Below are 16,785 nucleotides of genomic sequence, written 5' to 3'. Positions count from 1 at the left end.
AACTGCAACAGGTAATGGTACATTACTAAAGGAAATATTATCTGTATTAACAAGTTTGTCATGACAATTAATACAAACAACAGCTGGAGGAACAGCTACCAAAAGTTTACAGCAGATACACTTAGCTTTGGTAGTTCCAGCACCAGACAACGATTTTCCTGAAGTATCTTCTGACTCAGATGCAACGTGAGACATCTTGCAATATGTAAGAGAAAAAACAACATGTAAAGCAAAATTGATCAAATTCCTTAAATGACAGTTTCAGGAATGGGGAAAAAATGCCAAGGAACAAGCTTCTAGCAACCAGAAGCAAAGAAAAATGAGACTAAAATAATGTGGAGACAAAAGCGACGCCCATATTTTTTTTTAGTGCCAAATAAGACGCCCACATTATTTGGCGCCTAAATGCTTTTGGCGCCAAAATGACGCCACGTCCGGAACGCCGACATTTTTGGCGCAAAAGAACGTCAAAAAATGATGTAACTTCCGGCGACACGTATGACGCCGGAAACAGAAAGATTTTTTTGCGCCAAAAAAAATCTGCGCCAAAAATGACGCAATAAAATGAAGCATTTTCAGCCCCCGCGAGCCTAACAGCCCACAGGGAAAAAAGTCAAATTTTTAAGGTAAGAAAAATAATTGATTCAAGTGCATTATCCCAAATATGAAACTGACTGTCTGAAAATAAGGAATGTTGAACATCCTGAGTCAAGGCAAATAAATGTTTGAATACATATATTTAGAACTTTATTAAAAAAGTGCCCAACCATAGCTTAGAGTGTCACAGAAAATAAGACTTACTTACCCCAGGACACTCATCTACATGTTTGTAGAAAGCCAAACCAGTACTGAAACGAAAATCAGCAGAGGTAATGGTATATATATATATATATATATATATATATAAGAGTATATCGTCGATCTGAAAAGGGAGGTAAGAGATGAATCTCTACGACCGATAACAGAGAACCTATGAAATAGACCCCGTAGAAGGAGATCACTGCATTCAAATAGGCAATACTCTCCTCACATCCCTCTGACATTCACTGCACGCCGAGAGGAAAACCGGGCTCCAACCTGCTGCGGAGCGCATATCAACGTAGAATCTAGCACAAACTTACTTCACCACCTCCATAGGAGGCAAAGTTTGTAAAACTGATTTGTGGGTGTGGTGAGGGGTGTATTTGTAGGCATTTTGAGGTTTGGGAAACTTTGCCCCTCCTGGTAGGAATGTATATCCCATACGTCACTAGCTCATGGACTCTTACTAATTACATTTAAGAAATGCAGTTTTAAAGTGACACATACCCATTTATACATAACTTTAACAAGCATAGTAACAAGCATAGGACATGACTTAGAGGAAGTAGAAGGTTGTGGCCGATTTGTATGCAAAATTGAGGTACACAACTGTCAGAGTTGGTTGACCTGGCACATGGTAACAGATTTGCCAAATAAACATAATGTACAGAGAGGGTTATCAGTAGAGGACTCCTTTACAGGGTGTAAACTGATATCAGTGGGGACAGATTCAGTTTGCTCCATACTGTGCAATAATGCTTGAGAGAGCAGAGTATGAAGTAACAAAACAGATATACTTATACTAGAAATAGGTAGAGAGCCCACTACACTAAACCAGTTTAATGGACAGTCCTGAACATACATTCATGATTCAAAAAGGGCATGTAATTTTAAACAACTTTCCAATTGTATCACCAATTTTGCTTTGTTCTCTTGGTATTCTTAGTTGAAAGTTAACCTAGGTAGGCTCATATGCTAATTTCTTAGACCTTAAAGGCCACCTCTTATCTGAAAGCATTTTGGCAGTTTTTCACCACTAGAGGGCGTTAGTTCATGTGTGTCATATAGATAACATTGAGCTCACGCACGTGAAGTTACCTAGGAGTAAGCACTGATTGGCTAAAATGCAAGTCTGTCAAAGAATTGAAATAAGGGGGCAGTTTGCAGAGGTTTAGATACAAGGCAGAGAGGTAAAAAGTGTATTATTATAACTGTGTTGGTTATACAAAACCGGGAAATGGGTAATAAGGGATTATCTATCTTTTTAAACAACAAACAACTGGTGTTGACCGTCCCTTTAACCGCTCTGACACCTAATGCAACTATAGTGGATATGCACTAATCCCCAAAGGAAGAAACTGCACCCCAGTGATTTCCCCTGGCAGCTCCTGCTTGGGTACTCACCCCCCCTCCAATGACTGGGCCGAGGATTTGCTGGTAGAGGCTGTAAAATATGGAGGCCAAGTGCTCCTGAGCTGCTGTCTTGCACTGTAGCTGCTCAGGATTGAAGAGGAAAGAGCATGACACCGAGGGGGCGGGGCTACCAACCATGAAATGCCAGTGCCTCAGAGAGGCTAAAGGTGCTGAGAAATGGAGAAAAAAAAAGGGTGTCAAAAGGAGAGCAAGTCCCCTGGCTATGCTGTACCTGTGTCAAGAGTACCTACAAATAGCCTCTGGGATGTGTGTGTGCTATGGTAAGTCACTTACCTGAGGTAGCACCCCCCACTAGCTTACTCACCAAGCTGCAGCAGTTTCCAGTAGAGAGCCCATCCAGTGCTGGTACATGTACCGCAGAGGATATCTTAAGTAAATACCTGTCCCCCACAGGGAAAGGGTAGAGACAAGTCACTGCAACGCCTGAGGGTAGTTATGGCTGAAGTCCCATAGCGAAATATTGTGCACATAACAGGGTATTCCTATGCCCCTGTATCATTCAGCTGCTGTGAAATCTTTTATGTCTTCTTTGTGAATGAAATGTCCAAGGGCATAAGGGTCCCACATTGGTCTGAGCTCCCAAACATTAATCCATAAGCAAGTAATGTAAACACCTCTATTCTTAACCTTCTCCTAAGAGGCCAAGAACAAAAATGGAAGAGAGATGTAAGGGAATTTAAGCTTGTGTGGGTTCTTGGCCTCCTCCTAGTGGTGGGAATTATATTCCACGTTATGGAGCCCTATGGACTATCATCATTATACGAAAGAAAAAGACAATATAGTGCAATAATGTCCTCGATTCAAGAGAAGAGGCACTTCAAAAAGCCAAATATGCACTCACATTGAAGGGAAATTCTGCTATATTTTTCAAAGCAAATCGTATGATTCAAGGCTCATACGTTGCCTGAATTAGTTTGCATTATGGGAGAGGAAGCTTATGAGCCTTGAATCCAATGCTCCGATTTGAAAGACAAAGCAGAATTCGCTCCAACAAATGTGGAGTACAAATTTTGGCTATTTGAAGTGCTTCTTCTCATGAATTGAAGAGGTTTCTTTTTCTTTGGGAGAATCACATCAGGATTTTTGTTTTATGTTTTGGACTTTTACTATATCTTTTTAACATTACACTTGTTTTATATTGTTTTTTTTTTTTGTGGCTGTGTTACTTGTTTCAGTATACACCGTCCTGATGACTTTTGGACCAGTTATTTAAACCAGTTTCCTTGTTTCAGAGTGCCTCACCATTCTGAGCTCCGATGGTAGTAATACCCTTCTATGGATGCCGCAGACTTCTGGAAGCAGATGTAATAGAAGCCAGCGAAGGAAGCTCCACTAATATCTTTTATTGTGTGATCTGGGACCAAGAATTGCTCCTGCAAATGGGATTTAAAATGTCAGAAAGAATAAAGAAAGTAAAGTCCGTGCCGAATTGGCAACATACAAATAAGGACACTTTTAAAAATGTTCTCTTAAAAGGACAGTTTACTCAAAAAAATTCTCCCCATTAATTTGTTCCCAATGATCCACTTTACTTGCTGGAGTGTATTAAATTGTTTACAAGTATTTCCATTACCCTTATATTGGCATTTTAAATAATTTATTTAGCCTGTGGTATCCCCACCAATCCTGAGAGTTTTTGGCCTGAAGGCCAAGCTGTGTAAAACACAACCAGTAGAAGAAATTACACGCCCAGTGGGTTATAGAAGAGATAAGGTAATAAAATGTTAATTTTTCATTGTTCTCTCCAAGTATTGGTGATTGGTTTATGGACAGATATAAGGTAAAGAAGCAGGTATATGTACACCATGTGATAAAGTAATGAGATCTAATTATACCTACAAGCTCAACCCATTTTATTAGGTTGTGGCTTGAAAACACAAAATCAGCTAATTCATATACACAAATAAGCAATTCTTACACATGTTATACTCTGTAGTTGGTTAAAAAAAAAAAAAAAAAAAAAAAAAAGTGTAATTGGAAACACATTAAGGGAAAAACAATTTTATTGTACTATATACTGTCCCTTTAATGCACTTCTATTTAAATCAAAATTACGTTTTTATTTTTTTTGTTTAACACCTTTACCAACAGAATTATATGTAGAGCATTTACATGTTTTACAGGTAATAAATGTATAACAGTTATCATAGGCTTTACTTGAAGGGACAATAAAAATAAAAACATCTGAACATCTTGTTTCCTATACTCCAACTACCAGCGATGTGAGATGAGGCACTAGATAGTATCAGAGCCAGATAAACATATGAACCCGATATAGGTTCAATTGTTATATACTTAAAAATCTGCGGAAACACACACAAAATCATTCAAATGCATACAACACACTCAGGCACACACAAACGTTCCAAAGCATGTATTGTTCTTACACAATCAGTTCAAATAGAAAATTATGTCACTAAAGTAATTGTTAAAATCATATTAGTTATAGAATAGAGATGGAGAGAGATGGCCTTTTTAATGCTGTCAGTACACTGATTCCCTACCACTCCGAAATCAAAAGTATAAATAGTGTTCAGTATAATTATAGAACATTGTTTATGAAGGCATTTTAACAAAAATGTTATAAACAACAAAAACACACTTTATGCGCAAGTGGTAAATGCTTGTAAAAATAAATACTACCAAGAGTGTCGCTACTTAGCACCTTCACATGAAAGCTTTCACAGCAGCAGTGAGAGCTAAGAGGAACACATCCCAGTAATGCACTGCCGATCTGCCTAGTGGGGGAAGGAAGTGAAAGGCATCTCTGCCCTCTTAAAGCCACGGCTGCTGTTTGCAGAACTTTGTAAAAAAGCGCAAGTATTGCCGCTACCATGCATTGCACGCTCCAGCAGCCCTCTACATGGGGAACTGTACAAGTAGAACCCAGCCCCACACACACACACAGGACACGCAGTGCAGATCGCGACACTAAAATAATCACCTCTCCTGCAAAACAAAAATTGCTGTGGATAATATTAGTTGGAGAGGAAGTTGCAGAACTTTATTTCTGCTGCACAGATTTCCCTCTTCTATGAGTTCCTGACCAAATCCCATTGTGGTGCATCTCTTACACTAACACCGCCCCCCCCCCAAAGAGGCAGATATGAGAGCTGCCTCACTGGGACTTTTCCCTGATTGGCTTAAAGGGACACTGTACCCAATTTTTTTCTTTTGTAATTCAGAAAGAGCATGAAATTTTAAGCAACTTTCTAATTTACTCCTATTATCATTTTTTCTTCGTTCTCTTGCTATCATTATTTGAAAAAGAAGGCATCTAAGCTTTTTTTGGTTTCAGTACTCTGGACAGCACTTTTTTATTGGTGGATGAATTTATCCACCAATCAGCAAGGACAACCCAGGTTGTTCACCAAAAATGGGCCGGCATCTAAACTTACATTCTTGCTTTTCAAATAAAGATACCAAGAGAATGAAGAAAATTTGATAATAGGAGTAAATTAGAAAGTTGCTTAAAATTTCATGCTCAATCTGAGTCACGAAAGAAAAATTTGGGGTACAGTGTCCCTTTAATGATGAAATAAGACTCCTGACAGACAGTGGGCGCTCCATACAGCGCCTGAAATGTTGTTGCTCAAATTGAGGGAGGCTGAGCTGGTCGCTGCCTCTCTCCATGTATTTTTTTTTTTCTTTGCATAATAGTCGAGGCTCTGCCCCCCGCCCCCCTAACTTAAAGGGACACTCTACCCAAATATTTTTTTTCCATGATGCAGATAGAGCATGTTATTTTAAGCAACTTTCTAATTTACTTCTATTATCAATTTTTCTTCGTTCTCTTGCTATCTTTATTTGAAAAGGCATATCAGCTAAGGAGCCAGCACATTTTTTGGTTCAGACCATGAACAGCATTTGTTTAAAGGTGCTGTCCAATTAGCAAGGACAACCCAGGTTGTTCACCAAAAATGGGCCGGCATCTAAACTTACATTCTTGCTTTTCAAATAAACATACCAAGAGAATGAAGAAAATTTGAAAATAGGAGTAAATTAGAAAGTTGCGTAAAATTGCATGCTCTATCTGAATCCCAAAATATTTTTTTTGGGTTCAGTGTCCCTTTAACATCCCTGCCACTTGCCTTATTTAAAGGGGCCAATCTGGGTATTGTTTCAGTGTCATACACACATATGCTACATGCGATTAAAGGATCAGGATTGAAAAACTATGCCTACTCAAAAGGAGCTCCCATGTACATGTTAATTTTGACCATTCTATCCCTTTAAGTCTTTTGCTTTGTGGGTTTGTTTTTGAAACAATATAATAATACACAAGTAAAACAGACATTTTTAACTGAATAAATCTTGTCAAACTCATACAGTTTCTAGATTTTCCAACAGAAGCTATGATCAACTTTGTAAGCAAGGGCACGTTTAAATCTCTACTGAAATAGCTTACAAATCAGTTGTATTACCTTCCATCGCATGAAGACATAATCACCAATCTTCAGTTCCTCGTAACCGAAGTCATCCGAATTGAAGGTTTTTGCATACTGATAAAATGCTTGGAACTTACCCTTTAAAAGATAAATAGATCTTAAATTAGACAACAAAATATAATATAGCCATGAAGGGCTGCAAAACTCTCACAAATTATTTGGTAAACGCAGATTTACATGGCAAATACATCTGGATTTTTTAGTACCTGTGTTAAAGAAACATTAAACACTTTGAGATGGTAATGATAAATCTTATATATATTATTTATTTTGTCCCCTTTTCCTGTAATTCCATTCTGAAATTGGGAGCTTTTCAGTTCCTGTTAGAAATGGAAGTGAAGAACACTGTTGTATTCCACACAGCCATTGGCTGCACCCTCCAGTGACCAATTTATAACTGTACCTAATTGAGCAAAGCAGATAAAGTAACCTAAGTTACAACATGGCAGCACCCATTGTTTTATAGACACAAACTTTACACTTATTTTGTCAATATTTAAACAGCTAATGAAACTTTAAAAAATGCATCTACATGTTATTCTGAGACTAAATGTTTTCTCTGAAGGCATCGTTCTATTTAGCATTTATTTAGTATTTAATGTCCCTTTAATATTTTAGATAAACTTTACCTTTCTACTGTCTAGTGAAATTACAAACTACACTGTAAGTCTTTAATCACGCAGCTAATGCACAACTAAAGGACACATACCCCTTGACCGCCAAAGATGCTGCACCTGTTTAACTGCCAACAGGTCAAATAAACTTGATTACTTACTACTTTTTTTTTTTTTTTTTTTTTAAATTTCAAGTAGGCTATCCCTTTAAATACTGCGCCTGGATTTACGGTCCCGCTGTTTGGTACCATGTACATTTTTAGCTATGTTTCCCTGTTTGGATACATTTGGATTTTTGTTTCTAGAAGTTCTCAAGAAATTTGGATACATTTTAATTTATTGGAGTACATGAGACTTAGTATTTCTAGTGATGACAGTGTACATTCTTTAACTGTGAGACTTTGGTGGAATCGCTGTATCCAGCATTGTTCAGATTTTGTTTTTAAAATTTTTTTTTTTTTTTTTACAGCAAAACCAAGAAAAATAATTAAAGGGACAGGAGAGTCAAAATTAAACTTGCAGGGTTCAGAAAGAGCATGTCATTTTAAGACACTTAAATCTCATTTTCAAAATTTACTTTTTTCTCTTGGTATCTTTTGTTGAGAGAATATGTACATATCCTACACTATTGGGACCTAGCTGGTGATTGAGCCAATGGCAAGACACAAATGTGTGCTGTATCTGAATCACGTAAGAATAATGCTGGGTTTCCTGTCCCTTTAATAAATCAGTTTTGTTTTTCGTAAGCAAATTTTATTTGGAATTGAATTTAGACTTTAATGTCCATTTAAAAAATAAAATTGTTTATTGGGTAAATTTTCACTATTTGAACACATTGCAAATTTCAGATGTCAGATATATTTATAGGACAGGGTTAGAGGTGGGGCTCTCAAGGATAGGTCTCCGGAGGGAGTGTCCCCAAGTTAGGGATTGAATCTTCTCATCAGGAGGGTGAAAGAGATCCCCATTTACTTCAATCTACGTTGGAAAGAAATAGGTCAATACTGACAAATAGAACAGCATTATGTTAAGCTTCTCAAATCTGAAGTTGGGGGCTATCTAAATGGACAGGGGGTCACCTTGGGTCTCCTCCCCATAGAAGCTTTGGGAAACGTCCCTCTTCTGCCTTTTTTGTTATGATGGGATATTTGCTGATCATATGTTGATTAAAGGGACAGTCTACACCAGAATTTTTATTGTTTTAAAAAAGATAGATAATCCCTTTATTACCCAATCCCCAGATTTGCATAACCAACACAGTTATATTTATATACTTTTTACCTCTGTGATTATCTTGTATCTAAGACTCTTCAAACTGCCCCTTTATTTCAGTTCTTTTGACAGACTTGCAGTCTAGCCAGTCAGTGCTGGCTCCCAGATAACTTCACGTGCACAGTGTTCTCTATATGAAACACATGAACCAACACCCTCTAGTGGTGAAAAACTGTAAAAATGCATTCTGAAAAGAGGTGGCCTTCAAGGTCTAAGAAATTAGCATATGAACCTCCTAGGTTAAGCTTTCAACTAAGAATACCAAGAGAACAAAGCAAAATTGGTGATAAAAGTAAATTGGAAAATTGTTTAAAATTACATGCCCTATCTGGATTCATGAAAGTTTATTTTGGACTAGACTGTCCCTTTAAGAAATATATGTATGTTGTGATCTTATAATTACTCTGCCCTGTATATCTTGCTCTGTGTTTTACCTCATTTGCTGATGTGAATCAATTAAAGAAATATTTCACCTAAAAAAGAAATAAATCAAAAACACACCATACGAGCGCTTGTGTATGGTATATAACATGCATATCTGTTTACCCAGTGTTTGCGATCCACATCTTCATCCGCATCCCACTTTCGTGTTAGGAATGGATGTTTTTTACTAATGATTTCTCCTTCAAAGAAGGTGGTGAGGGTTGGGTATTCCTGATAAAAAGAGGAGACAAAAAGGGATGTGTATTAGTAAGTAGCACACTGTAAACACTATACACACGCTAGACTAAGAGGCAAATGAATATATAAACTTTTCAAATACTTTTTGAATTAGGTTTCTTGTTTGATCCATTGGTCAAATTATTTTGTTACTACAGTTTGTATGTACAGATAACTACAAGGTGTTTACTTTCCATTTAAGCAGCAACGCTAAAGCCCAGTGTAAATTATTATAAGTCACTTCTGTTATTTTGCTGTAGAAGAACATACAAGCAAAGTCTAAACATTTTTCATATCTATGTATAGCTTTTTTTTAACACAAACTCCACACACCACTGCCATACTTAAAAGGAGACAATCTGGGCTTCACAAGGCTAGCTACAATGATCATTTTGAATAAAGGACATGGTTTTTGCAGTTCTTATCTATTTATGCCAATTAGGAAAATGTATGTAGCACAGTCAGCCTTAAAATTTCAAGTGTGTTGTCTCAGTTCTGAAAATTGAAAATCCACAATTACCAGAACTAAAATCACTATAAAAAGGTAGCAGCATAGAGAACAAAAGTATATTGCAAAGTTGTTTTATTAGACATAAATAGATATTTTATATTAAAAAGGGATATAGAACTCAAAATGTCTTTCTTGCCCAGAGGCAGAACTTTTCTTTACTTTCTGCAATGAGATTTTTTTTTTTTTTTAGTGAAAATTTCCAGCAGGTCATTTTGAAATAATGTATCACATTCTTTCTGCAGACATGCAGCATTTTCTGTGATGACATCTCTGATCACAGCATGTTCTGCCTTGGAACTTTCATGATTCAGATAGAGCGTGCAATTTTAAGCAACTTTCTAATTTACTGCTAAATGGGCTGGGTCCTAAGCTTTGCATTCCTGCTTTTTAAATAAAGATAGCAAGAGAACAAAAAAAATTAATAGAAGTAAATTAGAACATGCAATTTTATACAACTTTCTATCTGAATCATGGAAGAGAAAAAAAAAATGGATATGGTGTCCCTTTAAACAACTTTTCAATGTACGTCTTTGCTTCATTCTCTTGGTATCCTTTTGTTAAAAGAGCAGCAATGCACTACTGGGAGCTAGCTGAGCACATCAAGTAAGTCATTCACAACAGCCAATCTAGGTGCAGCCACCAATAAGCAGCTTGCTCCCAGTAGTGCCCCTGTCCCTAAAGCTACCTAGGTATATTTTTCAGCAAAGGATGCCAAAAGTACAGAGCACATTAGATAACAAATACATTGGAAAGTTGTTTAAAATGTCATGCCACTGATTGAATCAAGTTTAATTTTAAATTCTCAATGTGTTTACGGTCCCTTTAAAAAGTTCAAAAACTGTAGCAATTTTGATTTAGGCTAAGAAAAGAGAGTAAAACTAAAATCATCAATCCAATAGATGTGGACGTCTGCGTTTAATAAAGGGCACACTAATAGGTTACAATTTACAAGCCAGGCAGTGGTATTTGTATATAGATATATGGAAATAACCCAGAGGTAAAACTCTAGGACCCAGTGGCTTCCTGGTTTTGTCAAGCCCTGCACACATTCCATGCACCCCCCTCTTATAAGTGCTGACATAATGGAACCTAGGTTACTGCACGTGCAAACAGGTCAGCACCGGAATGTAGTGAAAGATAGATTTCAACATGGCGGTACCCATGACAAGAGGGAGGCGGGGCTGAACCTCAATACTATGCTTATAAAATGTATTTAGTGCCCCTTTAAAATTCATGCATCTGCTTGAGCACATTAAGTCAACCATAATGGCCTTAAACATTTTGAGTACCTGCACTGTGTAACTCTTTCAAAAAGGACACTAAAGTCAAAATTTCATGATTCATTTAGATTGTGAAGTTTTTTTATGCACACTTTCTGAAGCACCAGCACCTGTGCACTAGTCTGATTGGCTGATCATTGTCACATGATACAGGGGGGCAGCAAAAAAAAAAAAGGGGGGGTATTTGTCAGAAAAAAATTAAATAAAATCTGTGTGTTACTGCATTGTGTTTATTATGCACTTGTTAATTATGCAATTGCACTGTGTTAAATGGTCCTTTAGTGATCAATAGTTTGTATCTTAGCATCATTATCCAAATAGAGCAAAAACCCATGTTGCAACCAGCAGGAAATTCTCTTACCTCGGTAAGGCCTTTGATCTTCAAGTATCCACACAGATAGGCATTCTCCATGTCGACGTGCTAAAGTCAGAGATGGGTTAAACAGCAAAAATCATCATAATGTGACATTTCTGGTTTTAATACAAAATATCAGTGTTAAGAAAAAATGTTCCAGTCATGTGGCATTATGAAGTAGCCAGGTGAGGGCAGTATAATAGTGTAATATTATATCATATTTCGCTTTTTATAAATGTTAAAGTGACACTAAACCCAAATTTAGTGCAACTTTCTAATTTACTCCAATTATCTAAGGTGGCGAAATTCAATCTCCTCAGTCAAGTCCGGCCGAGGAGATTGACAGCTCCTGCCCGCAGGGGGCAGGATTGCACGTGAGCGCAAAATTGCGCTCGTGTGCAATGTTGATTACCTGCGGGTAATTTCGCCCCGCCACAGGCGAGCTGAGGCGTACAGGGGCGCGTATACGTGCCCCTGTACGCCTCAGCTTTGATAAATCTAGCCCTAAATACTACACATAATTGTAAATTCAAAGCAAGGTAAAAATATTGACAGAGATATTTACAATTAGAATTTATATGTATTGGTGGATGACACAAAGTAGATACTAAGGATTTTCATATAGGGTCTGTGATACATTCGGCCCCCTGTGTATATATATATATATATATATACACACACACACACACATAGGTAGCCCTCAGTTTACGCCGGGGTTAGGTTCCAGAAGGAATGGTTGTAAATCGAAACCGTTGTAAATTGAAACCCAGTTTATAATGTAAGTCATTGGAAAGTGAGGGAGTTAGGTTCCAAACCCCTCTCAAAATTGTCATAAGTAACACCTAATACATTATTTTTAAAGCTTTGAAATGAAGACTTTAAATGCTAAACAGCATTATAAACCTAATAAAATAATCACACAACACAGAATATATAAATTAAACTAAGTTAAATGAACAAAAACATTTGCTAAACTGCATTATAAACCTTATGAAATAATCACACAACACAGACTTTACTTGCATTTTTCTGCAAACAGTTCTTTCTATGCATTCCAATCTGGACTGATTTATAGACAGGAAGATCTTGTTCCTATGAAAGCTGCTTGATAGCTCATGTCTAGCTAGACTAATTCCAGCCTTTTTGTGTGCTTTGCTTATCTTTGCTGCAACACAAGCAGACAGCTCCACCTACTGGCTATTTTACTCAATGCATTGCTTTTCAATAGCAGTTACATGACTGAAAAAAAAAAAAAGGTTGTTATTCTGAAACGGCGCAAATTGAACCAGCGTAAATCGAGGGCCACCTGTATGTGTGTGTATATATATATATATATATATATATATATATATATTATTATTATTATTATTTTTTTATATTAGGGTTGCACCAATACCATTTCTTTATGACCGAGTACAAGTACCGATACTTGTTTTCAAATACTCGCCGATACCAATTACCGATACTTTTTTTTTTTATGTCATCTGACAGTTTACCAAGCACAATACAGACTAATTAAGATTATTTCTTTATAATTATAAAGGACTGTAATTCAAAAGACATTATGAAATAATAAAACAGTTTTATTTGTCACAAAGTTCACTGAACATGTTAATAAATAAAAAATATTACAATAAAATATTAAATTTAAAGGGGTTATGCAATTGGGTTGTAGGCCTGTTATATAACATCAATCTGACATTTGTATGGAGGTTCGACTCTAAGTTGACCAGTCTTTCACTTTCCACACTACTGCATGGGGCAGACAGATATTTTTGGCCCATTTTAGCCAGAGCTGGAAATCTGTTTATTAACTGCCCAGTTCTTCAGGGGTTTGTCTGAACGAGGTACAGTGATCTCTCCTACAATAATACAAATAACAGCAATTTGTATTGGCAGAACAGTAGTAAACAATTTTTAGTTTAGTCTCCACTCCAGTTTAAAATGAAATGAGAACGTGCAGTTTGAAAAAAACACCACAAGATAGCATATGGGTAGGAAGTGAAGGTATCGGTGCATTTGCACGAGTACAAGTACTCATGCAAATACCTGGTATCGGTGCAACCCTAATTTTATATATATATATATATATATATATATATATATATATATATATATATATATATATATATATATATATATATATATAATTTTTTTTATTTATTTTTATTTTATTTATTGTCTTGCAGGCACTCACAAGAGAACCTGCAGTCAGTATTTATGAAGCAGCAGTCAGACCGCTACTTCCCTAATCTTTCGCCACCTCTTAGGTGGCAAATTTCAATCACCCTGGTCTCGGCCGACAGGTGAGATTGACAGCTCCTGCCCGCACGTGGATTGGCTGTGAGTGGGCAGTATTGCACACGAGCGCAAAATAGTGCTCTTGGGCAATGCTGAAATCCAGCAGCGGAATTCAGCCCACCAGAGGCGAGCTGCGGCAGACAGGGACACATGTGCGCTCCTGTCTGCCGCAGCTTGATAAATCGACCCCTAAGTACTAACAGCCAATATGTTGTTAAAAGGGACAAAAAATAAATAAAAATTATATAATGTGTATATATATATATCCTGATTCAGGTAAACAAACAGTCACACAGGTATCATTTGAGCACTTTCTCCGCCCGTCAATAAAAAGCTACCATATCACTGCGCATGTGTGGTCTGATGTGACACCATTCCAAACAGATTTGTTATACACGTTTGGAATGCAGTTAAAAGTAAATACGATCAAATTTATACATTTCAATTCCGATAAGAGTTGTGGCTGTTATTGCTGCAAAGGAGGGTCCCGAACTTTATATTAATGCCCATGGTTTTTGGAATGTGATGTCCAACAAGTTCATATAGGTGTGCTGATCAGGTGTCCACATACTTTTGGCCATTTAGTAGACTTCACATGGCTCTAATGTACTACAAAGCCAAGACTTAAAATATATATTTTTTTCTTTCTTAGAATTATAATTTTCAACAAGCCAGCTCACCTTCACAAGGGCAAAGTTTGTATTTTTGTTCATAAACTCAGCTTTATTGGAAAGTTCCACTTAAAGTCTAAACTAGTTTATAAGCAGCTAGAGAGACATTTACAATCTTTACTTAATAGCGTATTTAACGAACTGTTTGTGTTATTTGTTTTCCCCACCATGGTGATGCAGAATACAGCCCAACTCCTGCTGGTCCCTGCAGGGAAAAAGCTTACTGTGCAGAGAGGTTGCAATACACAAATTGCACGCAATCATATCTGGTATCATCTTATCTTACAAAGATCATTTTTTAGTTGGTTTCAATGCAATGTTGGGGGAAGGGTAAAAAAAATTTTTTTTTTGGTATTCTATTCATTTGTACCGCCCAGAAAAAAAGAAATCTTAGAGCCATCCAACTTTTCAGCAGGTTGGTATTGTTACGCCCTGGGCTAATGAACATTGTTGCTGATCCTGGCTGCATATTGTAGCCACAATAACATGCAGTTATCGCTGGAGTAAAGAACCACGTGGGCAATAGAGCTGAATTGAAATGGAGTGCATCACTGGTATAGTCACCCAGACATCTGCTGTCCCAGCCATATCGGTGTCACTTTGTTTTTCTTTTGACCTGGCCCGCTGTCTAGAAGAGTGTCACTACAAAGCTCAAGGCTTGTTCCGCTTATTCAATAGCCATTCTATACAAGCGGGTGAATTCGGTGACAGTCACCATGTTCATAGTGAGTCTGTGTAGGACCCTTGCTCACTCAAAATTTCCTACCCAAGTAACCCTTAGTGATAGGGCTTTTAAAAGGAGCCCAATTGAGGGCTTGAAAATGACTTAGATTTCTAAATAAATGTGCTAAAAATAAAAAAATAGAACAAGTAAGGTATTCAATGATTTCTTCTACTCCTTTTAAACTTTACATTTCTTAAAAATCGTTTTGGGTTCCATGTCCCTTTAAGCTGCTCCATGAAATTCAAGCTTACCTTGACGGTTCAGTTGTCAGCACATTTAAAAGCACTTTTTTTTTGTGATGTGCATTACATAAACCCTAAACATATAAATTCACTCAAGTCACCTAGTTAGTCCAGCAGTCTCATTACCACTACTATGGCTTATTCACCTCTCTTCCAAAGTGTTTTCTAACAACTCTTAAATCTGCAGTACTAGAATGTTTAGTATCACGTTATTTTGATCTAGATTATTTATCTGATTTCAGTTGACTAATGCAAGTGACAAGTACAGTCCTGAAGAAACAATGATCATACAACAGGGATAGTTCTGCTGGACATTCCTTTGATGTCAACAAAATAAGCCATTTACTATGACTTAATGATCACTTACACCATAATGCTGTGACCTTTGGGCATAACACAATCTTTTGTAACAAAACTTTCCAACTCAACTAATGTGCTCAAGTTGTCCAGGTAAGTCTACCATCCCCTCCTGGCCTTGTGATTAAAGGGTGTCACACTGTTCCAAGACTAATAACGTTCTTCACAGATTTTACTTACATAAATATTTATTACCAAGTAAACTTGGCTCTACGTTCTTCACGCAAACATTCCTTTTATCAAAAATAGATCCAGCAAAAAAGGTCTAAGTGAAAAAAATCTAGTTGTACCCAAAAGAAACGGAGGATACAAGATATGACATGCAAAAGTAATTTAAAGTGACATATGACAAATCCATTGATAGTGATGCAGCAAAACCATTAAGGGGGCATAATACTCATATGCTAAATCACTTGAAACTGATGCAGTATAACTGTAAAAAGCTGACAGGAAAATATCACCTGAGCATCTCTATGTAAAATAGGAAGATATTTTACCTCACAATTTCCTCCGCTCAGCAGAGTAAGTTCTGTGTAAAAAGTTATACTCAGCTGCTGTCCAGCTGCAGGTAAAAAAAAAAAAAAAAAAATTGAAGAAATGAACAGCAGCCAATCAGCATCAACAATGCTGAGGTCATGAACTCTTTTACTGTGATCTCATGAGATTTCACTTAACTCTCATGAGATTTCATAGTAAACTTCCTTAAACGGAATAGGGAAATAACATGAGAGTTCATGAGGCTCAATCACTTAGCTGTCCCGGGACAGACATACTGATTTGCTGCTTAGAAGTCATTTACAATGGGATGTGGCTACTGAGGAACTTTTGAGGTAAAATATCTTTCTTTTTTACATAGAGATGTTCAGGTGATATTTCTAGTCAGCTTTTTACAGCTACGCTGCATCAATTTCAAATGTTTCAACATTTGGGTATCATGGCCCTTTAAAAGCCAACAAGAAAAATTAAGCTATTTTACCTCAAAATTTCATCAGCTCACAATAGTAAGTGCTCTGTGAACGGTTATCCATCAGCTAATGTCAGCTGCATGTTAAACGGGGGGGAGACAGCCAATCAGCTTCTTCAGTGCTGATGTCACACTTTGCTTTACTATGATC

General features: G+C 37.0%; 1 protein-coding gene across 2 annotated transcripts in view; it reads right to left on the bottom strand.

The window, feature by feature from the left end:
* The window catches only part of GID4 (GID complex subunit 4 homolog), a 47,404-nt gene that overhangs the window by 29,617 nt on the left and 1,002 nt on the right, over positions 1 to 16,785 (bottom strand). For both annotated transcript variants that reach the window (XM_053694956.1, XM_053694957.1), the window contains exons 2-5: positions 11,382 to 11,441; positions 9,116 to 9,223; positions 6,660 to 6,761; positions 3,478 to 3,608 (exon numbers count right to left, since the gene is read on the bottom strand). In XM_053694956.1, coding sequence (XP_053550931.1) covers positions 3,478 to 3,608; positions 6,660 to 6,761; positions 9,116 to 9,223; positions 11,382 to 11,441 — 401 coding nt within the window. The remainder of the gene's footprint in view (positions 1 to 3,477; positions 3,609 to 6,659; positions 6,762 to 9,115; positions 9,224 to 11,381; positions 11,442 to 16,785) is intronic.

Source organism: Bombina bombina, chromosome 11 (assembly GCF_027579735.1).
Source record: "Bombina bombina isolate aBomBom1 chromosome 11, aBomBom1.pri, whole genome shotgun sequence".
Lineage (NCBI taxonomy): Eukaryota > Metazoa > Chordata > Amphibia > Anura > Bombinatoridae > Bombina > Bombina bombina.
This window is presented reverse-complemented; position numbering and strand designations above follow the sequence as displayed.